Source organism: Hemitrygon akajei, chromosome 9, assembly GCF_048418815.1.
Source record: "Hemitrygon akajei chromosome 9, sHemAka1.3, whole genome shotgun sequence".
Taxonomy (NCBI): Eukaryota; Metazoa; Chordata; class Chondrichthyes; order Myliobatiformes; family Dasyatidae; genus Hemitrygon; species Hemitrygon akajei.
The window spans coordinates 111035009-111060964 of NC_133132.1; the positions used below are offsets into that span (position 1 = coordinate 111035009).

Sequence of the window (25956 nt, forward strand, 5' to 3'; positions counted from 1 at the left end):
AAATGCTGGAGGAATTCAGCAGGCCACGCAGCATCTATGGAAAAAAGTAAACAGTTAACATTTTGGATCAAGACCCTTCATCTCGGCCTGAAACATTGACTGTACTCTTTTTCATAGATATTGCCTTGCCTGCTGAGTTCCGTCAGCATTTTTTGCTTGGATTGTTAGCATCTGCAGATTTTCTCTTGTTTGTGATAGGCCAAATAGCTTTCCTTTATATTACAAGTAAATACATTAAAAAAAAGTAGCAATCATACTTCAGCTCTCTTCAAAATCACTTACCGAAATTGGAAAAATTGGAAGTCAGAGTATGGTTTCTGTGGCAACACAACCATTTATGCTTTTTATTTGCATAACTGGTTGTCTAATTTGTTTCATGCCAAACCATAAGGCAGTCAGACAGCACTAGAGCATCAAAATGAGCCCTTCAGCCCATCTAGTTCATGCTTAACTGTTATTCTGCCAAGTGCCATTGACTCACACCTGGAACCATATCCCTCCCATTCATGTATTTCCCATTTGTACATTCATGCACAAAACACTTTTCAAAGTTGTAGTTGAACCCACATCCACTACTTCCACTGGCAGGTCATTTCACACTCTCACCATCATCTGAGTGAAGAAGTTTCCCCTCATGGTCTCCTTAAACATTTCACCTTTCACCCTTAACCTATAACCTCTAGTTCTAGTCTCACCCAACCTCAGTGGAAAAAAGCCTTCCTTGCATTTACCCTATCTATACCTTTCATAATTTTGTATAATTCCACCAAATCACTTCTACAATCCAGAGAATTAAGTCCTAATCTCTTCAACCTTTCCCTATAACTCAGGTCCTCAGTTCCTGTAAATTTTCTCAACACTGTTTCAATCTTATTTGATATATATCAATCTTATTGATATATTTCATGTAGTTAAGTGACTAGAGCTACATACAATATTCTAAATTATGTCTCATCAGCATCTTATACAACTTCAACATAACATACTCCTGTACTCAATGCTCTGATTTTTATGAAGGCTTAACATAAGCTTTCCACTTCTGAAAATGTCTGAAACAGCAGCTATCAAATGCCTTCTGGAAATGCAAGAGAAGTACATTACTAGTACTAGAGAGATTGCAGAAGCATTAACAATGATCTTCCAAGAATTGATAGATTCTGGCATTGTACCAGATGACTGGAAAATTGCAAATGTTACTCCACTATTTAAGAAGGGTGGGAGGCAGCAGAAAGGAAACTATAGACCTGTTAGCCTGTCATCAGTGGTTGGGAAGTTGTTGGAATCGATTGTTAGGGATGAGATTACGGGGAATCTGGAAGCATATGACAAGATAGACCAAAGCCAGCATGGTTTCCTGAAAGAAACATTTTGCCTGACTAACCTACTGCAATTTTTTGAGGAAATTACAAACAGGGTAGACAAAGGAGGTTCTGTAAATGTGGCGTACTTGGATTTTCAGAAGGCCTTTGACAAGGTGCTGCACATGAATCTGCTTAGCAAGATAAGAGCCCGTGGAATTACTGGGGAGTTACTGGCATGGGTGGAGCATTAGCTGATCGGCAGAAAACAGAGAGTGGGACTAAGGGGCTCCTATTCTGGCTGGCTGCCGGTTGCCAGTGGAGTTCCACAGGGATCAGTGTTGGGACCGCTGCTTTTTATGATGTATGTCAATGATTTGGACCATGGAACTAATGGATTTGTGGTTACACTTGCCGATGACACAAAGATAGGTGGAGAAGCGGGTAGTGTTGAGGAAACAGAAAGACTTAGATAGCTTAGGGGAATAGGCAAAGAAGTGGCAAATGAAATACAATGTTGAAAAGTGTATGGTCATGCACTTTGGTGGAAGAAATAAACAGGCAAACTATTATTTAAATGGGGAAAGAATTCAAAATGCAGAGATGCAAAGGGACTTGGGAGTCCTTCTGCATGATACCCTAAAAGTTAACCTCCAGGTTGAGTCAGTGGTGAGAAGGCGATGAAAGCCAGGGCATCAAAGGACATGGGAAGAAGGCAGGGGAGTGGAGATGACTGGAAGAATTGGATTAGCCCGTGATTGAATAGCGGCGCATAATCAATGGGCCGAATGGTCTACTTCTGCTCCTATATCTTACGATCTTACGGTCTAAAAAACACCAAAAAAAATTGGACAATCACTATATGATTCACAAAATTGTTTACTTTTCTTGATTATCTTGAATTTTTCTAAGAGCCTTTATGTCACAGCATTTTTAGTGGTATAACTTTTCCCTGCCAGGTTGGTCTATCAGCATTTTGACCAAAAACTGAACAGCACTACACAACCACATGCATAACTAGAGGAGAACAAAGGCTCTGTGGCAAGTGACCTATCCTTCACATTTGAACACTTTCCACAGTCTAACAAATCAATTTTTTTCCACTTGTCTAGGTGAGTATAGCTCCAACACCTCAAGATGCTCAGCACCATTTAGAAAAACGCAGTCGCACTCGATTAGCATCCCTACTGTATATGCTCATTTTCCCCAACATAGCAAAGGCTGTGGTATGTATCATATGCAAAATGTACCGTTACTCTAGCAGGCCAGCATGCCAGCACCTCACAAACTGTGACCACTATCACCAAGAAAGCCATGGGCACAAATGCAGAGGGACGCCATCCTAAATGGGAAGTGTGTTGCTGTTCCATCATTGTCACTGGATCCAAATCCAGGAACATCCTTTCCTCAAGCATGTTGAAAGTGTGCTCATCAATAAAGAACTGCAGTGATTAAAGACTGTAACTCAGCAACATCTTAAAATTAAGTTAGAGAATAGGAATATTGGCAGTGATGACTAAATCCACCCCCCAAAAAAGGTAACGGAATAAAAGAAACATCAACTGTGCATTTAGAAAGCCAAAAATGAAGAGCAGCTCTTGAATGGTTTAACCTTTTAAGTTACTGGTCCTACTGAATGCTATTAAACATCCATTACTATAAAGCCATTAAGTGAACCAAAAAAAAGATCAACCACCAACTATATAAAATGGAAGAGTATGTGGGAGGGAAGAGGCAGATTGATCTTGGAGTAGATTAAAAAGGTTGGCACAACATCATGAGTCAACAGGCTATGATAAACTGTTCTATGTTCTATATTGTATACAAGAACTTTAAAACTACAATGCATCAATCTGGTTTGTGAATACAGTAGATTCTGGTTAATTGGGACATGTTGGGACCAGTACATTTTGGCTCAAATAAGCAGCTGCCCTAATTAGCCAAAATCTCAGGGAAATAATTTAAAAATTTTAGACGACAAACTACTGTTTAAGTGAGTAATAAATTATGTATTTAAATGAAATACAGAAGAACACTACGAATGCTACCACAGCACTAAACAAAAATGTGTATTCATTGCTAATAACTATTGACAGAGGAATTCATCCAGCATACTTGGCCATGTACAGAGTGTCCAGGGAGGTACAGCACCTCACAAACAAAAGAAAATCTGCAGATGCTGGAAGTCCAAAGCAACCCACACAAAAATGCTGGAGGAACTCAGCAGGGCAGGCCACAACTATCGAAAAGAGTAAACAGCTGGTGTTTTGCCCTGAAACATTGAGCCAGCGTGGCTCCTCCAGTGAAGGGTTTTCTCGTGTCTAATTTGCAGCAGCCCACTCACCTTTGGTCCCCACCTGACATGCAGCTCTCACCTGTGGCTCCAAGTTGCTGTTTGAACGTGACAGCGGCCACACCACGGTACGTCACTTCAACAGGTAGGCTGGACCAGTTAAGGGTAGCTGGCAGGCCTCATACTTCGGTGAAACAAGGACAGGCCTGTCCTAGCATGCAAAGTCAGCTCCAGGAGACTACGCAGATGAGATCAACAGTGAGCTCCAAAGACCAAGAATGCAGTTCTGCAATGCTTCATGGAGAGTGACAAACATGATAAAGCAAAGAATTGTCATTCAGTGCGACCAAGGAAAACCCCAGTTTCTGATGACAACTTGTACCACTAAACCCGGACTTCCAAGGTCGGGAGAGTGGAACTGTCCTCGTGCAACAACCTTTCCCCACCTTAAAAACTCCCCTGCACAGGCTTCACTGTCATTGTCAGATACGCTGTCGTGTTCTTCTGATTGACCGTTAGTGAATAAAATTAGCACAGACACCTAGTGCAGATAATAGACTGCCTTCATAAAATACTTCTGATTGCATTCTCCAAAACTTCGTCTTCACTGTAACATTCAACATGATTGTCGATACCTTCAAATTATTTGTAATTCCTAGCTAGTTGAAGAAGTGAAATGGTTTTATTTTCATTCCTGGCTGTTTCTAACATTTCTGAGCCTGAGTGCTTGAAACTACAGTGAACAAAACAATTCTAAATTGTCTTACTGTTTAGTTCTCACAAACTATCATGGACAAAAATCCCTGGGTTTTTTTAAGACAAACACATGCAACTGATGTTATTTTAAACTGTTCAATCTAAGCACAGTGAACTGTCTGAGGCTATACAAGTTCACATGCCTGACACTGCTTAAAAACTGTTCAGCAAGTTTCCAGTCCTAAATAATCAGCATAGTATCCCAAGAAAAGAGAATCCTGGCTATTTTCTCAATTAGTTTTTGCAATTTAAGAGTTGTCCTAAATGAACGGTTGCCTTAATTAACCATAATCCACTGTAAATTGGTCAACTTACATTAAGTAGTATTGGTACAGCAAAAGTAAAGAAATCCATGACACAGAGTTACAGTTTGTAATGGATCTGGTGGTTGTGGAACCTCCCAAAGAGAAGATACACATTTTTATTGAAAGGTCAGGCAAGTGGGCAGAGGAGGCGGGGTGGCTCTGTTGGTAAAAAATGAAATAATATCCTTTGCAGTGACATAGGATCAGAAGATATAAAATCCTCATAGGTAGAGTTAAAAAACTACAAGGGTAAAGAGACCCTAATGGGAGATATATAGGCCTCCATACAGTAGCCAGGGTGTGGAATGTAAATTACACTGAGAGCAAGAAAAGCTATATAAAAAGAGCAATGTTAACATGGTCATAGGGGATTTCAATGTGCAAGTAGATTGAGAAAAATCAGGTTTGTGCTGGATCCCAGAGAAGGAATTTGCAGAATGCCTACTAGATGGCTTTTTAGAGCATGTTAAATTAACAGAACACAACAGCATAGAAACAGGCCTTTTGGCCCATCTAGTCCATGCTGAACCATTTATCTGCTTAGTCCCATTGACCTGCACCTGGACCTCATTATCTGTCCCATCGATGTACCTATCCAAACTTCTCTTAAATACTGAAATTGATCCCGTATCCACTACTTCCTCTGGCAGCTTGTTCCACATTCTCACCAACCTCTGAGTAAAGAAGATCCCCCTCAAGTTTCCCATAAATATTTCAGCTTTCACACTTAACCCATGACCTCTAGTCATATTCTCATCCAACCTCAGTAGAAAAAGCCTACTTGTGTTTACTCCATCTACACCCTCATAATTTTGTATACTGTATCTCAATTGAATCTCCCCTCAATCTATGTTCTAAGGAATAGTCCTAACCTATTCAACCTTTCCCTATAACTCAGTTCCTCAAGTCCCAACAACATCCTTGTAAATTTTCTCTGCACTGTTTCAATTTTACTGATATCTTTCCTGTAAGTAGGTGACCAAAACTGCACACAATACTCTAAATTAGGCTTCACCAAAGTTTTATACAATTTCATCATAAGATCCTAACTCCTGTACTCAATACTTTGATTTATGAAGGCCAATATACCAAAAGCTTTCTTTATGACCCCATCTACCCATGACACCACTTGCAAAGGACTATGGACATGTATTCCCCGATCCCCCTGTTCTACCATGCTCTTTTATATGCTCACCATACAAAATCTACACTGGTTGATCCTTCTAAAATGCAAGTATTAAACGTCATTTTTTAGCCTATTTATCCAGTTGGTCCCGATCCCACTGCAGGTTTTGATAATCTTCCTCGCTATCCATTACACCCCCAGTCGTGGTGTCATCCACAAATTTGCTGATCCAGTTTACCACATGATCATACAGATGACAAACAACAACAGACCCAGCACCAGTACCTGCAGCACACCACTAATCATAGGCTTTCAGTCAGAGTGGCAACCATCTACAACCACTCTCTGGCTGGAGGCCTGTGACTTAAGACTATGAGCTTGTTGTGGAGCCCACAAGAGAAAAGGTTATTCTGTATCGGGTATTGTGTAGTGAACCAGATTTGATTAGCAAACTTAAGGTAAAGGAACCCTTGAGATGTAGTGATCATAATATGAAATATATGATCATAACCTTGCAGTTTGAGATGGAGAAGCTATAATCAGATGCATTGGTATTGCAGGGAGTAAACAGATCTATAGAGGCATGAGAGAAGAGTTGGTCAAATCTAATTGTAAGGGGACACCAGCAGGGACAATGGCGGAGTAGCTATGGCGGAAGTTTCTGGGAGCAATTCAGAAGGCTCAGGATAGGTTCATTCCAAAAAAGTATTTGAAAGTGAGGGTGTGGCAACCGTGCCCAACGAGGGAAGTCAATCACAGCATAAAAACAAAAGACAGGGCACATAATGTAGCAAATGTTAGTAGGAAGCTACAGGATTGGGATGCTTTTAAAAATCAACAAAAGGCAACTACAAAGCAATAAGGAGAGAAAAGATTAAATATGAATGTAAGCTAGCCAATAATATAAAAGAGGCTGAAAATCTTTTGGTAGATATATAAAGAGTACAAGAGAGGCAAGAGTGGGTATTGAACTGCTGGAAAATGACACTGGAGAGGTAGTAATGGGGGACCAAGTAGTGGTGGATGAACTCGATATGTATTTTGCATCAGTCTTTATTGTGGAAGACTCTAGCAGTATACCAGAAATTTGAAAATACTGGGGCAGAAGTGAGTGTCGTTGCTATTACTAGGGAAAGGTGCTGGGATGCTGAAAGTTCTGAAAATAGGCATATCACTTGGATGAGACTGAATACACCTAGGGCTTCTGAAAGTGTGGTGAACTACATATACCTGTCTGGACTGCTCCTGTGGCTCCTCCCACAGACCCCTGTATAAAGGCGACTGAGGCCTGTTGCCCTGCCTCATTCCCCAGGATGTAGTGTTGTTCATTCTTCCAGTCAATAAAATTAATGCACCATCAATAACTCACGCTGAGACGTAGGAAACAAGGTATCGGCTTTTATTGACTGGAAGAATGAACAACACTACATCCTGGGGAATGAGGCAGGGCAACAGGCCTCAGTCGCCTTTATACAGGGGTCTGTGGGAGGGATTACTTATAACAGGGACAAGTGTGTGTTCAGAACCACCCGTCTCGGTATCCTTGGGTATGTCGTGGAGAACGGGGTCATTGGCCCTGATCCCGACCGTATGCGCCCCCTGTTAGAACTCCCTCTTCCCACCACTCTCAAGGCACTCCGGCGGTGGGTTTTTTTTCCTATTATGCCCAATGGGTCCCCCATTACGCAGACAAGGCCCGCCCCCTGGTCAAGTCTACCACTTTTCCCCTCTCTGCCGAGGCCTGCGCGGCCTTCAGCTGCATTAAAGGGGACATTATCAAAGCAACGATGCATGCGGTGGACGAGACCATTCCCTTCCAAGTAGAGAGTGACGCCTCTGACTTCGCGCTGGCTGCTACCCTCAATCAGGAAGGCAGACCAGTGGCATTTTTTTCTCGTACCCTTCAAGGCTCTGAATTTCGGCACTCCGCGGTGGAGAAAGAAGCCCAGGCCATAGTGGAAGCTATTAGGCACTGGAGGCACTATCTCGCCGGCAAAAGGTTCACCTTGCTGATCGACCAGCGCTCGGTTGCGTTCATGTTCAGCAACCAACAGCGTAGCAAAATCAAAAATGATAAAATTTTGCGGTGGAGAATAGAACTCTCCACCTACAATTATGATATCCTGTACCGGCCAGGCAGACTCAATGAACCCTCTGATGCCCTATCCCGGGGAACGTGTGCTAGTGCACAGCTCGACCAGCTGTATGCCCTTCATGCACATCTTTGCCATCCGGGGGTCACCCAATTTTACCATTTCGTTAAAGCCCGGAACCTGCTGTACTCCCTGGAGGACATCAGGACGATGACCAGGGACTGCCAGATCTGCGCTGAGTGCAAACCGCACTTCTACCGTCCTGACACTGCGCAGCTTGTCAAGGCCACCCGCCCTTTTGAGCGACTGAGTGTTGACTTTAAGGGCCCCCTTCCCTCCACCGACCGCAATGTCTATTTTCTCAGTATTATTGACGAGTACTCGCGATTCCCCTTTGCCATTCCCTGCCCCGACACTACTACCACGTCCGTCATAAAAGCCCTGCGCCAGCTCTTCACTCTGTTCGGATATCCCTGCTATATCCACAGTGATAGAGGGTCCTCCTTTATGAGTGACGAGTTGCGCCGGTTCCTGCTAGCTAGGGGCATTGCTACTAGTCGAACCACGGGTTATAATCCCCGGGGGAATGGACAGGTGGAGAGGGAGAATGCCACAGTGTGGAAGGCCACACTTTTAGCCCTTAAGTCAAAAGGGGTGCCGGTCTCCCAATGGCAGGAGGTCCTCCCTGAGGCTATCCGCTCCCTGTTGTGTACGTCCACTAATGCCACCCCTCACGAACGCCTATTCTCTTTTCCCAGGAAGTCTGTCACTGGGACCACCCTACCAGTTTGGCTGACGTCCCCGGGGCCAGTGCTGCTACGTAAACATGTGAGGAGTAATAAATACTCCCCGCTGGTCGAGAGGGTTCACCTCCTGCATGCTAACCCCCAGTATGCCTACGTGGTCTTGCCTGATGGGCGGGAGGACACGGTCTCTGTCCGCGACCTGGCGCCCGCCGGAGCAGCAGACCACTACCCTGAGCACTCCACGGTAACTATGAACCCTGTACCCGAAGTGACACCGCGCACACCGTGCCACACCCAGACTCCTCACGACGCTCATGTACCGGGCATCTCGTACGTGTCTATTCCGGGGGCCTCGCACACACGTGAGGGATCTCTGACACCTCCAGTTGGGCCAGAACCAGCCCAATCTCCGTCTCCGGTGCAATCACCACCTCCGGCACCTGTGCCATCACCACCTCCGGCACCTGTGCAATCGCAGCCGGTGCTACGTAGATCGCAGCGAAAGATTCGACCACCTGATAGACTTAACCTATAAATATACTTGTAAGAAACTTCACCACCTGGGGACTCTTTTAAAACAAAGGGGGGGGGGGGTGAATGTGGTGAACTACATATACCTGTCTGGACTGCTCCTGTGGCTCCTCCCACAGACCCCTGTATAAAGGCGACTGTAGCCTGTTGCCCTGCCTCATTCCCCAGGATGTAGTGTTGTTCATTCTTCCAGTCAATAAAAGCCGATACCTCGCTTCCTACGTCTCAGCGTGAGTTATTGATGGTGCATCAGAAAGTTATGCATGAAGAAATTATGGAGGCATAAGTAGTGATTTTTCAAGAATCACAAGATTGTGGAATGATTCTAGCAGACTGGAAAATTGCAAATTTCCACTCCTTAAGACCTGAGGTAGGGAGGCAAAAGATAGAAAATTATAGGCCAGTTAGCCTGAATTCAGTGTTTTGCAAGATAATGGAGTCCATTATTAAAGATGAGGTTTCAGGTTACTAGGGAGGCACAGAATAAAATAGGTCAAAGTCAGCGTGGTTTCCTTAAAGAGTGTTTTGAAGAGTGATCCCGGGAATGAAAGGGTTATATATACGACCCATTGAAGCATTTGGGCCTGGACTCAATGGAATCTAAAAGAACGAGTGGGGTCTCATTGAAACCTATTGAATACTCAAAGGCCTATATAGAGTACGCATGGAGAAGATGTTTCTTACAATGAAACTCTACAACCAGGAGACACAACACAATACAAGGACATCTCTTTAGAACAGAGATGAGGAGGAATTTCTTTAGCCAGAGAGTGATGAATCTAGGGATTTCATTGACACAGATGGCTGTGGAGTTGAAGCCATTAGGTTTATTTAAAGTGGAGGTTGATAGGTTCTTGACTGGAAAGGTTGTTGAAGACTACGTGGAGAAGGCTGGGGAAAGGAGTTGACAGGGATAATAAATAAACCATTATAGATATATTTGCTATATTTCTACACTATTCTTGGTTGGTGCAACTGTAACGAAACCCAATTTCCCTCGGGATCAATAAAGTATGTCTGTCTGTATGGAATGGTGGAGCAGACTCAAACATGCCAAGTGGCCTGATTCTACACCTATGTCTTACTGGATAATGGAGGACACGTAGATCAGGAGGAGAAATAATTAAATGGACAGAGTGCAGTTACTGTTAGTGCCATAAGGTTATAGACTACCCAAGCAGAATATAACGTGTTATTGCTCTAGTTTGTATTTATCCTTATCTTGTTGAAGGACAGATGTGTCAGTATGAGAATGGGAGGAGAACTGAAATGAATATGTAAATATGCTTGGCAAAGCAGTCAACCAATTTGTGTCCTGTCTCACCAGTGTCGAGGTGACCACAACAGAGGACCTGATGCAATGAACGATGCTGTACATGAAAGACTGGAGGGGCTGCATATGGAAGGGATAATGATGAGGAAAGAGTTTTCAGGCCAGGTTTTATTTCTTTTCTGGTTAGAGGAGAGTGCCTGGAGAGGGATGAGCTGACCAGCAATTATGAAGAGCGTGATCCCTGCAGAAAGCAGAAAATGCAATGATATTGTTGATGGTGGGCTCATGAAACTCCTGTTTATTGACTGTATAACTCTACTTCCTATAGTATAAGTTCAAATGAACACATCTCCAAACTCCTATACATAGGGCATTGCACATGGATCCCTAACTTACTGACTACCTGACCACAATCATTAAGAATAGGCTCCGCTGCCGTGGTTATTCTCAATACTGCTGCCCCTCAAGGCTGTACCCTCAGCCCTTTACTTTACACCTTTTCACTCATGTACGTGTGGCCAGAGTCTTCCAGAACTCCATTTATAAGTTTATGATTAACTGAACTGAAACAACAATGTGACAGAGTAAAGACAGGAAATACAGAATGTATTGGCATGGTGTGAAGCCAACCACCTCTTCCTCAACACCAGCTAAACAAATGAGCTGGTCATGGACTTCAGAAAGTGCAGCAGAGTCCAAACCCTTCTTATATCATTGGTGCTGAGGTGGAGGTAATTGAGAGCTTCAAGTTCCTAGGTATAAATATCAACAATAACTTTTCCTGGTCCAGCTATATAGACCTTATGGAGGATAAACCACATCAACACTCCTACTTCCTCATAAGTCCATAAAAAATTCAGCACATCCCATTTTTTTTTTTAAAGCAGGTTGCAACAGAGAAAACACCCTGGAAGCAACACATCTTGGTATGACAACTGCTGTGCGCAAGACGACAAGAAATTGCTAGACTCAGCTCAGTCCAACACCAAAGCTAACCTCCCTCTGTTTATTCTGCCTACACTTCCCACTGATGGGGAAAGTAGTCAAAAAAATAAAATACCCCTCCTGCACTAGTCATTCTCTCACCTGGTGATAAATATTCCTTGAGAACTCCTCCCACCAACTCAAGTACAACTCCTATCCTGCTGTTCTAAGATTCCTGAATAAACGATAAGTTGGATTCTTGACCTCACAATCTACCTCCATGTGATATTACACCACAGTAGCATAGCGGTTAGGGCAACACTATTACATAGCAAGGATGTTGGAGTTCAGAGTTCAATCCCAGCATCCTCTGCAAAGAGTCTCCGTAGTCCTCCTTGTGGAATGCATGGGTTTACTCCGAGTCCCCTGGTTTCCTCCCACAATCCAAAAGACATACTAGATAGGTTAATTGGTAATGGCAAATTGTCCCACGGCTAGGGTTAAATTGGGGATTCTGTGCAGTGTGGCTCAAAAGGCCTATGCTGTGCTGAATAGATAATTAGTTACTGCTGAGCTGCAATCACTGGACTTTCTCCTTACTGTAATATTTTATTCTTCAGTTATTCTTTCACCTTGTACTACCTCAAAGCACTGTTGTAATGAATTGAACTGTATAAATGGCATAGAACATTACAGCACTTCAACCCACAATGTTGTACCAACCCTTTAACCTACTCTATGATCAATCTAACCATTCCCTCCTACATAGTCCTCCACTTACTGCAGGGATCACCAACCTCTTTTGCACCGCGGTCCGGTTTAATATTGCCAATATTCTTGCAGACCGGCCAATGAGTGGGGGTGGGGGGGTGTTAATCACAACCGGAATATAGGTGATAAGTCAACTATAAGTCACTTATAAGTGGCTAATACACTCAATTTCATTTCTAAAAGGGTTTATTCTATCGAATTTAATATTAAACACACAGCGCATACTTTCCTCGCATGAATATAGTAATAAGTGAATTATATAGTAATAAGTCATTCCTGAGGATTGGAGGGTGGCTAATGTAACCCCACTTTTTAAAAAAGGAGGGAGAGAAAAACCAGGGAATTATAGACCGGTGAGTCTGACATTGGTGGTGGGGAAAATGCTAGAGTACCGGTTATCAAAGATGTGATAACAGCACATTTGGAAAGAGGTGAAATCATCGGACAAAGACAGCATGGATTTGTGTACGGAAAATCATGTCTGAGGAATCTTATAGAATTTTTTGAAGATGTAACTAGTAGAGTGGATAGGGGAGAGCCAGTGGATGTGGTATATTTGGATTTTCAAAAGGCTTTTGACAAGGTTCCACACAGGAGATTAGTGTGCAAACTTAAAGCACACGGTATTGGGGGTATGGTATTGATGTGGATAGAGAATTGGTTGGCAGACAGGAAGCAAAGAGTGGGAGTAAACTGGACCTTTTCAGAATGGCAGGCAGTGACTAGTGGGGTACCGCAAGGCTCAGTGCTGGGACCCCAGTTGTTTACAATATATTTTAATGATTTAGACGAGGGAATTAAATGCAGCATCTCCAAGTTTGCGGATGACATGAAGCTGTGTTAGCTGTGAGGAGGATGCTAAGAGGATGCAGACTGACTTGGATAGGTTAGGTGAGTGGGCAAATTCATGGCAGAAGCAATTTAGTGTGGATAAATGTGAGGTTTTCCACTTTGGTTGCAAGAACAGGAAAACAGATTATTATCGGAATGGTGGCTGATTAGGAAAAGGGGAGGTGCAACAAGACCTGGGTGTCATTGTATACCTGTCATTGAAGGTGGGCATGCAGGTACAGCAGGCGGTGAAAAAGGCAAATGGTATGTTGGCATTCATAGCAAAAGGATTTGAGTACAGGAGCAGGGAGGTTCTACTGCAGTTGTACAAGGCCTTGGTGAGACCACACCTAGAGTATTGTGTGCAGTTTTGGTCCCCTAATCTGAGGAAAGACATTCTTGCCATAGAGGGAGTACAAAGAAGGTTCACCAGATTGATTCCTGGGATGGCAGGACTTTCATATGAAGAAAGACTGGATCGACTAGGCTTATACTCACTAGAATTTAGAAGATTGAGGGGGGAATCTTATTGAAACGTATAAAATTCTAAAGGGATTGGACAGGCTAGATGCAGGAAGATTGTTTCTGATGTTGGGGAAGTCCAGAACGAGGGGTCACAGTTTAAGGATAAAGGGGAAGCCTTTTAGGACCGAGATGAGGAAAAACTTCTTCACACAGAGAGTGGTGAATCTATGGAATTCTCTGCCACAGGAAACAGTTGAGGCTGGTTCATTGGCTATATTTAAGAGGGAGTTAGATATGGCCCTTGTGGCTAAAGGGATCAGGGGGTATGGAGAGAAAGCAGGTACAGGGTTCTGAGTTGGATGATCAGCCATGATCATACTGAATGGCGGTGCAGGCTCGAAGGGCCAAATGGCTTACTCCTGCACCTATTTTCTATGTTTCTATAACTCACTTATAAGTCAATGCATCATAACATTTTAAGTAACGTTTGGATATTAAACACACTGCGCATATTTTCCTCGTATGAACATATAAATCATTGCAATACACTAGTGAGAGGACAAGGTAAGGGGTGGAGGACCCCGTACCGGGGCCCCGGTGGTCGCAGTCCGGAGAGAGCGACCAACCGAGTGAGGAGTGCGACAGGGCGTGTGCCTGCCCTCCTTGTAGGTAGGTAGGTAGGATCTATCGACCGATAAAAGTTTGGCTTGAGGGATGACTTTCAGTAAATTGCAGCGAGGTAACTGCTCTGCTACTTACGAAACCCTGAGCCCGAAATAGGTCAACTGCGAGTATTTTAGCACCGGGTTCGCCACGAACATTCAGTATGCTAAACAGGTTTAGAGGCAGCGCCCATCTGTCCGCGCTCCAGGTCAGTAGCAGCTTCGCGTGCGTAATGACCTCATGTGCATTGAAGTTCAACAGTGGGCATGACAGGCAATGAGGAAAGGTGCAGCTAACTCATATCATTTCATATTGCCAAATCATATAGTTTCCTCGTGGCCCGGTAGCACATGCTTTGCGGCCCAGTGGTTAGGAACTATTGGACTGGTCAAAGAACACCGAGGCTGTCTACAAGAAGGGTCAGAGCCATCTCTATTTCCTGAGGAGACTGAGGTCCTTTAACATCTGCCAGACGATGCTGAGGATATTCTACGAGTCTGTGGTGGCCAGTGTTATCATATTTGCTGTTGTGTGCTGGGGCAGCAGGCTGAGGGTAGCAGACACCAACAGAATCAACAAATTCATTCGTAAGCCCAGTGATGTTGTTGGGGTGGAACTGGGCTTTCTGACGGTGGTGTCTGAAAAGAGCATGCTGTCCAAGTTGCATGCCATCTTGGACAATGACTCCCATCCACTCCATAATGTACTGGTTAGGCACAGGAGTACATTCAGCCAGAGACTCATTCCACCAAGATGCAACACTGAGTGTCATAGGAAGTCAATCCTACCTGTGGCCATCAAACTTTACAACTCCTCCCTTGGAGTGTCAGACACCCTGAGCCAATAGGCTGGTCCTGGACTTATTTCCACTAGGCATGATTAACATTATTATTTAATTATTTATGGTTTTATATTGCTATATTTCTTCACTATTTTCGGTGCGGCTGTAATGAAACCCAATTTCCGTCAGGATCAATAAAGTATGTCTGTCTGTCTGTCTGATTTACTGTCATCCATGTGGCTACCTAAGAGTTTTTTAAAAGCCCCTGATGTATCTACATCTACCACCACCCCTGGCATGGCCTTCCACTCACACACAACACACTGTATAAAGAAATTATAGAAGAGGCTTTGGTGATAATTTACTGGGCTCTGGGCAGGTCCCAGTGGAGTACAGGAAGGCGAATGTCACATCACTGTTCAATAAAAAGGATGTAGGCAAAAGGCAAGTAACTATAGGCCAGTGGTTTAACATCTGTAGCTGGGAAAGTGCTTGAAGCTACTGTAATGCCATGGTTCATATTTTTACTGTTATGCTGTGTGTATTTCATTTTGGCAGCTCTGTAAGAGCAGGCTGTTCAGTTTTCATGCTTGCTTGGGTTACTGTTGAAGATAAGAGAGAGGAGAAATGTGTGCCATCCAATTAGGATGGTCGGATTAAGGGGAGGTTTCTCTGGTGAGGGACACTAAGGTTGGGCTTGGAGTTTTTGGTTCAAATGATGATGAAAAGAGATGCTGGGGAGAACAGGTCGTAGCATACGATCCGGTGGGAGACCCGTTTGTTTGACATGGATTGCCAGCGACGTTCAGAAGGTGGTGTGTGCTTTCACGTTGACCGAGGGCCCATCGTGTGAGTGACAGAGAAGTTCAAGCTGAGCTGCAATTTGTGCACATTTGACTGTTAAATTAGAATGTGTCCTTTCTTTTTGTTATCCTTTACTAACCCTTTAGTTAAAAGATTCATAAATATAATTCCTTTAATCATATGCAGTGTACTGTCTGCTATTTTGTGCCATTAATTTGTAACAGGGTAACAAATGACACAGATCCACACAAACCGGGGTTTGGGGTGGGATTGAGCACGCCTCAATCTCACAAGTTTGGCCTGGAGGTTGTCTTCCCTAGGCTTACGCAGCCAAGGAAACCAGGGTATTTTGCAAGAAGAAATAGCAAGGCATCTGGAAAGAAATGGATCCATCAGGTAGATGCAGCATGGATTCGGCAAAGTCAGGTCCTGTCTGACAAACTTACCGGAGTTCTTTGAGGATGTAATGAGCACAGGGGATAGACGGGAACAGACAGACGTTATTTATTTGGATTTCTGGAAGGCATTCGATAAGGTGCCATATAAAAGACTTATCCATAAGATAAGGATGCATAGAGTTGGGGGTGATGTGTTAGCATGGATAGAGGATTGGTTAACTAATAGAAAGCAGAGAGTTGGGATACATGGGTGTTACTCTAGTTGGCAATCAGTGGTGAGCGGTGTGCCACAGGGGTTGGTGCTGGGCCTGCAACTGTTCACGATACACATTGATGATCAGGAAGAGGGAGCCAAGAGCAGTGTATTTAAGTTTGCTGATGATACTAAATTCAGTGGAAAAGCAAATTGTGCAGAAGAAATAGGGTCTGCAGAGAGCTACAGAACAGTTAAATGAGTGGACAAGGGTCTGGCAGATGGAGTACAATGTTGGTACATGTGAGGTCAGCCACTTTGGAAGGAAAAATGAAAGAGCAGATTATTATTTAATTTGTAAAAAATTGCAGCACACTGCTGTACAGTGGGACTTGGGAGTGCCTGTGCATGAATCAGAAAAGGTTGATTTGCAGCTGCAGCAGGCTATCAAGAGGCCAAATGAGACGTTAGCCTTCATTGCCGGAGGGACTGAACTTAAGAGAAGGGAGGTTCTGCTACAACCGTACAGGGTACGGTTGAGGCCACACCTGGAGTACTACGTGCAGTTCTGGTCTCCTTACTTGAGGAAGGATATACTGGCTATGGAGGTGATGCACAGGAGGTTTATCAGGTTGATTTCAGAGATGAGGGGGTTAGATGATGAGGAGAGATTGAGTCACCTGGGACTGCACTCACTGGAATTCAGAAGAATGAGATCTTATAAAAACATAAAATTATGAAAGGGATAGATAAGATAGAGGCAAGAAAATTGTTTCCACTGGCAGGTGAGACTAGAATGAGGGGACATAGCCTCAAGAATCAGGGGAGTAGATTTATGGCAGAGATGAGGAGGAACTGCTTTTCCCAGAGAATGGTGAACCTGTGGAATTCTCTGCCCAATGAAGCAGTGGAGGCTACCTCAGTAAGTATATTGAAAGGGAGGTTGGATAGATTTTTGCATAATAGGGGAATTATGGGTTATGGGGAAAAGGCAGGTAGGTGGAGATGAATCCATGACCAGATAAGCCATGATCTTATTGAATGGTAGAGCAGGCTCGATGGGCCAGATGGCCTATTCCTATTTATTATGTTCTCAAGCTCTTATGTTTAATCCCCACCCCACATCTACCCCTATGCAGCACTATCAAACCTGTCCTCTAGGATATTAGTGCTCCTCCTGTTCAGAGGCAAACAGTCTGTTCTAAACAAATCACACCTTGCCTAGAAGAGAGCTCAGTGAAACCAAAATCTGAAACTTCCCTCCTGTACATTCTTCTTATCCATCTTCCTATTTCTGGCCTCACTCGCACATGGCACACGTAGCAATCCTGAGATCGCAACCCTGAAAGTCCTGTTCTTTAACTTAGTACACAACTCCCTGAACTCACTATGCAGGACCATGTCACCCTTCCTGACTGTGTCATTGGTACCAATGTGGACCACAACCTCTGGCTGCACGCCCTCTCAATCAAGAATGCTATGGACTCAGTCTGAGATGTTCCTCACCCTGGCACCCGGGAGGCAAATATCATCTGGGAATCTTGTTCTCGACCACAGAACCTCCTTAATGTTCCCCTACCAACAAATCCCCTATTACTACAGCTCTCATTTTCTCCCTCCCCCCATCCCTTCTAAACCACAGAGCCAGACATCTGATTGCTGTGGCTTCCCTCTACTAGGTCATTCCCCCTACCTCCCATCCCCAACAGAATCCTGTTGTAGAGGGAATGGCCACAGGGGTACTCTGCACTAATTGCTTATCCCCTTTCCTTCTCATAACAGTCACCCCATTACCTGTGTCCTGCACCTTGGGTGTAATTACTTCCCTGTATGTCCTGTCCATCAACCTCTCAACCTCCCGAATGATCTTAAGTTTATCTAGTTCCAACTCCATAATATAGTCCGTCAGAAACTGCAGTTAAATGCACTTCTTGCAGATGTAGTTGTCAAGGATACTAGAGGTCTCCCTGTTTTCCCATATCCTGCAAGAGAAGCATTCCATTCTCCTATCTGGCATCCCCACTACTCTACATGGAGAGAAAGAGAGAGAGAGAGGGGGGGGAGGGAGAGAGGGGGGGAGGGAGAAAATAAATAATAAAAAAATTCTACCTATGGTCTACACCTCCCCTCGCTGAAGCCTCAATGAGCCAAAGCTTCAACTCCCCACTCTAACACTGACTCACTCACACAATGGTTACTCCCAAAGTGGCCACTCTGCTTAAATCTAACTTTTTTTTATTGGATCTTGCCAAGTGCATAATTATGCACAATCCCATGTCTCCTCGGAATCTGTGACATGCAAAATGTTCAGATTGCCCACGCTCACTTCGTTTAAAATCTTTCTCCTCTACTCAATTCAAAATCCCAAGATAATATTGCAGCTCTATAAAACCATGGTTAAACCATACTTGGAATACATGCTCAGTTCCAGACGCCTCACTTTTTGTAATGATGTGGAAGCTTTTCAGAGTGTGCAGAGATGATTTATCAGCTTGCTGCATAGATTAGGGAGCAACTCTGATAAGTATCGATTGAATGAGCTAAAGCTTTTCTTAATTTTGAGTGACGGAGAATGAGAGGTTACTTGATAAAGTTATTCAAGATGGTAAGAGACATAGATCGATTAAATAGCCAGAGACTTTTCTCCAGGGCAGAAGTGGCTAATACAAGGCGGCATAATTTTAAGGTGATTGGGGGAAAGTAAAGGGGAGGGGGAAATCAGAGGCAATTTCTTTGTAGAGAGTGGTGTGTGTCTGTGGAAGGCCATGCCAGGTAGATGCAAATACACCAGGGGAAAGAGGTAAATAAAATTGAAAGACTGCAGAAAAAACTTACAAAGATCCAACTGAGACTTGACACCTGAGTTAGAGGGTGAAGTTGATTAGGTTCCAACTTTATTCCCTAGAATTTAGAAGATTAAGGGGAGATTTGATAGAGGTATACAAATTTATGAGGGGGGTAGATAGGGTAAATGCAAGCAAGCTTTTTTCACTGAGGTTGGGTCAGACTACAACTAGAGGTCATGGGTTAAGGATAAAAGGTGAAATGATTAAGGGGAGCTTGAGGGGCACTTCAGTCAGAGGGTGGAAAGAGTGTGGAACAAGCTGCCAGTGTAAGTGTTTTTTGTGGATTTGATTTCGACATTTCAATAGTTACGTGGATGAGATGGGTAAGAAAGTCTCTGGTCCAAGTGCATATCTATGAATCTAGGCAAATAAACTGCTCAGCACTAACTAAAAGGGCCAAAGGGCCTGTTTCTGTGCTATAGTGTTCTATGACTCAACCCCCTGACTAATTGCCACTGTGTGGTGCCCCTATCCTTCCACTAACTCTGTATTCTGCCTCAAATTTGTCCTTACAAAGTGAATCACTTCACATTTTTCCAGGTTGAACTTCTTATGCCAATTCTCAGCCCAACCCTGCATCCTGTCAATTTCCCATTGTAACCTATGACAATATTCTGTAGTATGCACAACACTACCAACCTCTAGCTCAACTGCAAATTTACTAGCCAACTCTGCCACCTCCTCATCCAAGCCATCTATAAAAATCACAAAGAACAGAGGTCTCCGCAGAACTCCACCGGTCCTTGGCCTCCAGGCAGAATACACCCCATCTACAACCACCCTCTGCCTCTACGGGCAAAACAATCCTGAAACCACTCAGCCGTTTCACTGGATCCCATGCTTTTTGAATGAACTTAACACAAGGAATTTTATCAAACATCTTACAAAATCCATATACACGATATCCACTGCTCTTCCTTCATCAATGTGTTTTGTCAGATCTTCTAAGAATTCAATTAGGCTCATAAAGAATGACTTGTCCCTCACTAAAACCATACTGACTAGCCCTAACCAGACTATAGTTCTCCAAATGCTCACAAATCCTTTCTCTAAGAATCTTCTCCAATAATTTTTCAACATTGATGCAAGACTCAGTGGTCTGTTATTCCAGGGTTATGTCTACTCCCTTCCTTGAGAAAAATAATATAAATTTGTCACCCTCCAATCATCTGGTACTATTCCTGTGGTCAGTGAGAATGCAAAGGAGCATCAATCTTTACCTTCTCTTCCCATAGTAACCTGGGGCATATCCCATCCAGCCCAGGGACTTACCTATCTTAATGTTTTTTCAATAGTTCTAGCATATCGCTTTTCTTAATGTCAAGATGTTCTCGCACAGCCAAACGTTTTACATTGTCCTCATAAGTGCCAAGGACCTTCTCACTGGTGAATACTTAAGTATTCATTATTAATTTTCCTTTCTACCTCTGACTCCAGGCATGTTTCCTCTTCTATCCCTGATTGGTCCCTTCCTTAGGCTAGTCATCCTCCTGTTCTTCATATACGTGTCGATCAGCTTGGGGTTTTCCTTAATCCCACTCACCAAGGCCTTCTCCTACCCTCTTCCAGCTCTCTGATCCATTCTTAAATTCCCTCCTGGCTATCTTGTAACTCTCAGGACCCCTGTCTGATCCTTGCTTCCTAAACCTGAAGTAAATTTCTTTCTTCCTCTTGACTGGATGTTCTACATCTCGTGCAACCATGGTTCCTTTACTCCACCATCCTTTCCCTGTGTTCGTGAGACAAAACTATCCTAACTTCCACATTTTCACATTGCATTTCCCAGAGTACATCTGGTCCCAACTTATGCTCCTGCCTCCTCATCCAATTAAACACTTTCCCATACCATCAGTTTTTATCCTTTTCAAAGCTATGGTAAAGGTCAGGGAGTTGTGGTCACTGTCTCTGAAGTGCTTAACCACCAAGAGATCTGACACCTATGTAAGACCAGTTTTTCACCATACCTCAGAACATGTGACAATAATAAACTTATTTACCTCGTGTATGATAAAGAACTCCTGATCTCTCATTCTACCTCGTCAAGACCCTTGCACCATTCTGACTACCAACACCACACTTTCACTCGAACTGTAACACCATATTCTGCAATCCGTTATTGCATTTCCTATTTCTGTGATGTTAATGTACGTATATGTGGAGCAATCTACCTGGATGGCACCAAACAATATTTTTCACCATATCTTGCATCAAAATTCCATATTTCTACACCACAGAATTTTCAAGAAGGAACAACAAATTTAACATGGGTTAATTATCCAAACTTCCAATGGTTATCTACATCTGATAGTGCTGTGATTTATAAAAATAGCATAAATGGGCCCAGAAAATGTTAATGGCCTTAAAAATAATGGTTGACTCGAAAGTCATTTCTATATTGCTGCCATTTCAACATTACTCTAAGTATTTTACTTAACAGGATGCCCTGTGAATAATTAACGGTGACCTTAAACAAAACAGCCAGTTTTGGACGAATCATTTCCCAGAGGGTGAAACTGCTTCCACTTTATATTGATCCATATACAGTATTTTACTGGATGACAATGTGTTTTCAGTTCTTCAATCATTTTCCTCCTGTACCTTCCCTGTCTATTCTACTTGGTCTTATCCATTATATGTATCTTTTACTTGTTTAATTTTAGAAGAGCAATTTTTTTTTAAATGTTGATATCCTACCACAAAATAAGTTAATCTCCTTCAAGTGATATCAGGGGATAAACATTATTCCATGTAACCTGCCTAATGTTATTAATCTTTCTGTTTTTTCATAATTTTGTTGTTTTTTTTTGCATCATCCAAAAGACATCTCCTCTGTGGGCACTTTCCAATCCAATCCTCACTGCCGAAAAAGCAACTTAAACCAATATACAAGATAACTTTACCCTCCACCCCCCCCCCCCCCCACCCACCCACCCACCCACAAGAAGGCAATTGGAACACACTGCTTGATGGATGGTGTATGATGGTAGGGCACAAACCAGCTGGTAAATTGGATTACTTGATGGTCAATACAGATATGAACTCTGTACGACATGACTAGGAGTACAGTGAAAGCTTCATACAGCTCTTCACCTCTTCTTATTATCTCAAGAATTAGCATCCTGCACTACAATGAACCAATTCGGTGGCAAATTGATCCATTTGGGTAAAATACAGTCAAATCTACGCCACGTCACTAAACCTCTGCATAGCCTCAGTAATACAATCCCCTTTCAATAAATAATCCCGCTATATTTCAAGGGACCTTGCCTTTAACAGTATATTCCCGCGAGGTAGCGTTGACCACTGTTCCGCACTGGCTGCAAAGTCTTGGAGGACGTATTTTGGGGAAAGATGCTGTGTAGGTGCAACGCCCCCAAAATGCAAAAGCACAACACAATTAAAACCGCTAACTCGACCCTGTGCTCGTTGGCGTTTCGACGGGAGAGATGCAGAGAGTACCTACCGTGTGCACACCTGCTTTTCCCCGTGACTATCCACTTCCCGGTAAAACTGCGAGCGTTTCCACCCTTCCTCGGATTTCACCCAACACCCTCCCGGGGAGCGCCAATCCCGTCCCAAGAACGGCATCCTCAGCTCAGAAGAGGCTCCAAACACCACTGACTGTGCTTTTATTCCGTTGCGATTCCAACAAACAGCTCGAACGTTTACATCACAGCTGAGAACCAACGTTCCCGCACAGTCAACCCCGACCTTCCGCACTGCCTTTGTTGACAGAAGCGCTGCGGTAGTTCCACCCCAACCCCCATTTAGCCACTCGAAACCAATGAAAAGTGAGCTCCTCCTCTTTATTCCAGAATGTCTAGGGCTTCCACTGGTCCATTTTAACGTCAATCATCAAGAAGACAAGAGTGGTTTTCCCCCCTTCCTTATGTGTTTGTTCCTCAAAACTATCCAGTTGCGGCTTCATCTAATAGTATGGTGTTTTTTTTCTGTGTGTAACTGAGAATCAGCCTTGTGAGAAGAAATCATTATCTCTCAGAAAGAAATATATATTCTGTTCTAATAAACAGTTGGACTGAACGTATTAAAGATGTAAAAAAGAGATTATACTACAGAATTTGCGGCGGCTACCGGGACACTAAATTACAGATAAAGGAAAGGTGTGAAAAACATGTTTGTTGTACTGGATGAGCTCGACTTCCTTCATAAAGACTCCTTACTGCTAAAAGTTTAGATGAGGATTAGATGCATCTTTGAGGGTTTCTTAAATCAACATGTCGAAAACAACAGAGGACATGGTATTGGGTGGCCAGGTGTCTGAACTTTCAGAGGGAGAGCATTTAGGGTACAATGATCAGAGCTCCCTAAGTTTTAAAACAGATTCAGGTATGGATTTTACAGGAGAGCATTAAATTGGAGCAGGACACGTTACAAGAGTATTAGGCAGGAACTAGGGAAAGCTGAAGCAGTAAAGTCATCAATAAACAATAAACTGTGAGTAGATGAAAGGCTGCAGATGTTGGAAATCCAAAGCAACACACACAAAATGCTGGAGGAACGCAGCAGGTCAGGTAGCATGTATGGAAATGAATGAACAGTTGGCGTTTCAGACTGAGACCCTTCTTCAGAATGGAAAGGAAGGGGAAAGATGCCAGAATAAAAATGTGGGGAGAGTAAACAATAAACTGTTCTGCCTTCGAAACTATTATTACAAGCAAACTCATCACCAAATTCCAGACCTGGGAATCAATGCCTCCCTATGCAACTGAATGCATGCTAAGATTCTGTTCTAATTCCAACTGAGGAGGCACTTTGGATAACGGTGAGTACAGGAAGGAGAGAGAGCTTAGTGGCATGTATCATGACAGCAGACGTTCCCTCAATGTCAACTAAACAAAAGAGCTGGTCATCAACTTCAGAAAAGGAATGGTGGGGTTGCACATGCTCCTGCTTAGATTGAGAGGGTGGAGATTTTGAAGTGCATTAACCAGCTGAGGTAGATGGTGAAGGGTACATTAGCCCAAGAGGGACAAGTGGAAACAGAGAAAAAAACCTATGAGCAGATAGAGTAGGACGGTGTTGGGACTTTGTGAGGGGAGGTAGAAAAGGGGGGGAGGAGGAGGGAGGGGTGGTGGAAAGTAGAGATAAAGACAGAAATGTGAAAGGAAGCCAGCCATTGGAAGGGATAGAGAGGGTAGGCCAGGTGAGAAGAAATGTAAATGAATTCCAGCATCTCCAGTCTCTGATGTCTCCAAAGAAATTAAGGATTTGGTTAGGAAATAACATGAAAGCATATTCCAAAAAAGAAAACCATTTGACTAATCATGCCCATTCCTGGGATGCTATAACCTTATTGGAAATGTTGCTGAGAAAAGCACAAGACTGACTGGCCAATATTCTCTGTTATAGATGCGAAGAGCATGAGACAGGTACAAGTAAGCGAGGAGGGAGTGTTGTCTCGTTGAAAAAGGAGGACATATCAACAGTACTTTGAAATTACACTTTTGAGGGATTATTCATTGAGGCCATATGCGTAGAACTTAGGCAAAAGAAAGGAAGGGTCACTCTAGACCCCCAATTGTCAACGGGGAGTTGAGGAGCAGGTAGTTGAATAATTGCTCATAGTTGTATGAATAATAGGGCTGTATTTGTGGGAGAATTTAATTTCCCTGTATTGACTGGAGAACCTACAATGTTCAGCGTCCAGAGGGATGTAATTTGTGAACTGTATCCTGGAATATTTCCTGAGTTAATAAATGTATAGATTGTAAATACGTGGAGGGTTCAATACTGGACCTTCCCTAGGGTACAATGTGCAGTGAGTAACTGTTGTGATAGTCAGGGAGAAATTTGACTGTACTGACTATAATTCTATAAACCCGTTCATTCTAAAAATAGATTCTCTACACTCTCAATCCTGATGCAGGGCCATACCCTGAAATTTCAACCATTCCTTTGCCTCCTCAGTAGATGCTTTGCTGCTGATTCCTCCAGCAGTATGGTTTTCAATTGAAGTTCCCGCAAGTATAGTCTCCCTTCTGCATAAATATAAAAATTGATATGCAAGAGCATTTCTAAGCCTGTGCATTAATACTTTCAGTAGGGGACTTAAAAACCAAGCAACCACTGCAGTCAGCATGTGGACCATAGTAATGATCTTCCAGTCAAGATGGTGCAGATCTGTGCTTTGCATTAAGGTTGCAGCTCAGACTTAGGTGTTGTTTAGTTGTTTTTGGGTTCATTGTGATGGTTTGGGGACAGAGAGCAAGTATAGGGGTCAGGTAGCATCTAGGAACATAGATGTTGGGAAATTAGAGCAGAGTCTAGGCCTCTGCTTCTTGCTGGAAGAGCAGCAACATGGATGTGTGACTAAGGACACCCATGGTTGAATATCGGGCTGGCAGACCCGTGAGGACTAGGGCTGGTGGCCTCCCTAGGTCGGCAAATCAATGGATTGGAGTTTCGTGCAGGCAGAAGGTACGAGGGCCGGTGACAAACCCACCCCAGGTTTGTGGGTCAATGGGACTGGGGTTTAAAGCCTAGTGTTTGGGTCCCATCACTGGCAAGTCTGGAGTTCAAGGCCTGGAGCCTGAATGTTAATCCGTGGTTTTCAGTTAACATTATCAGCAGAAATTCCTGGGGTTGATACCAAAGTTCTAAATCCAAAGGTCGATAGGAAGTTCAGAAGTTGAGGCTTGGTGTCTGGAGTCCTGAGTCTGCAAGTCTCTGTGAGTCTACAGGGGAAATCAAAAGCCTAATATCTGTAAATCTGAGTCCAGTGGAGGCTGGAGGTCGAAGATGGTCTGTCCTGGCGTTGGACGACTGTGTGTGTGCGTGGGTGGAAGGAAGGAACAGGGCTTGTTTTGCCATTGTTGTTTTGTCATTTGTTCTATTTTAC

General features: G+C 43.4%; 1 protein-coding gene across 3 annotated transcripts in view; it reads right to left on the reverse strand.

Annotated features, from left to right (window-relative positions):
• fbxo25 (F-box protein 25) overlaps positions 1-22846 on the reverse strand; it is a 77071-nt gene extending 54225 nt beyond the window's left edge. For all 3 annotated transcript variants that reach the window (XM_073056788.1, XM_073056786.1, XM_073056785.1), the window contains exon 1: positions 22561-22846. In XM_073056788.1, coding sequence (XP_072912889.1) covers positions 22561-22685 — 125 coding nt within the window. In that variant the 5' untranslated portion in view covers positions 22686-22846. The remainder of the gene's footprint in view (positions 1-22560) is intronic.
• Positions 22847-25956: the final 3110 nt, after the last annotated feature.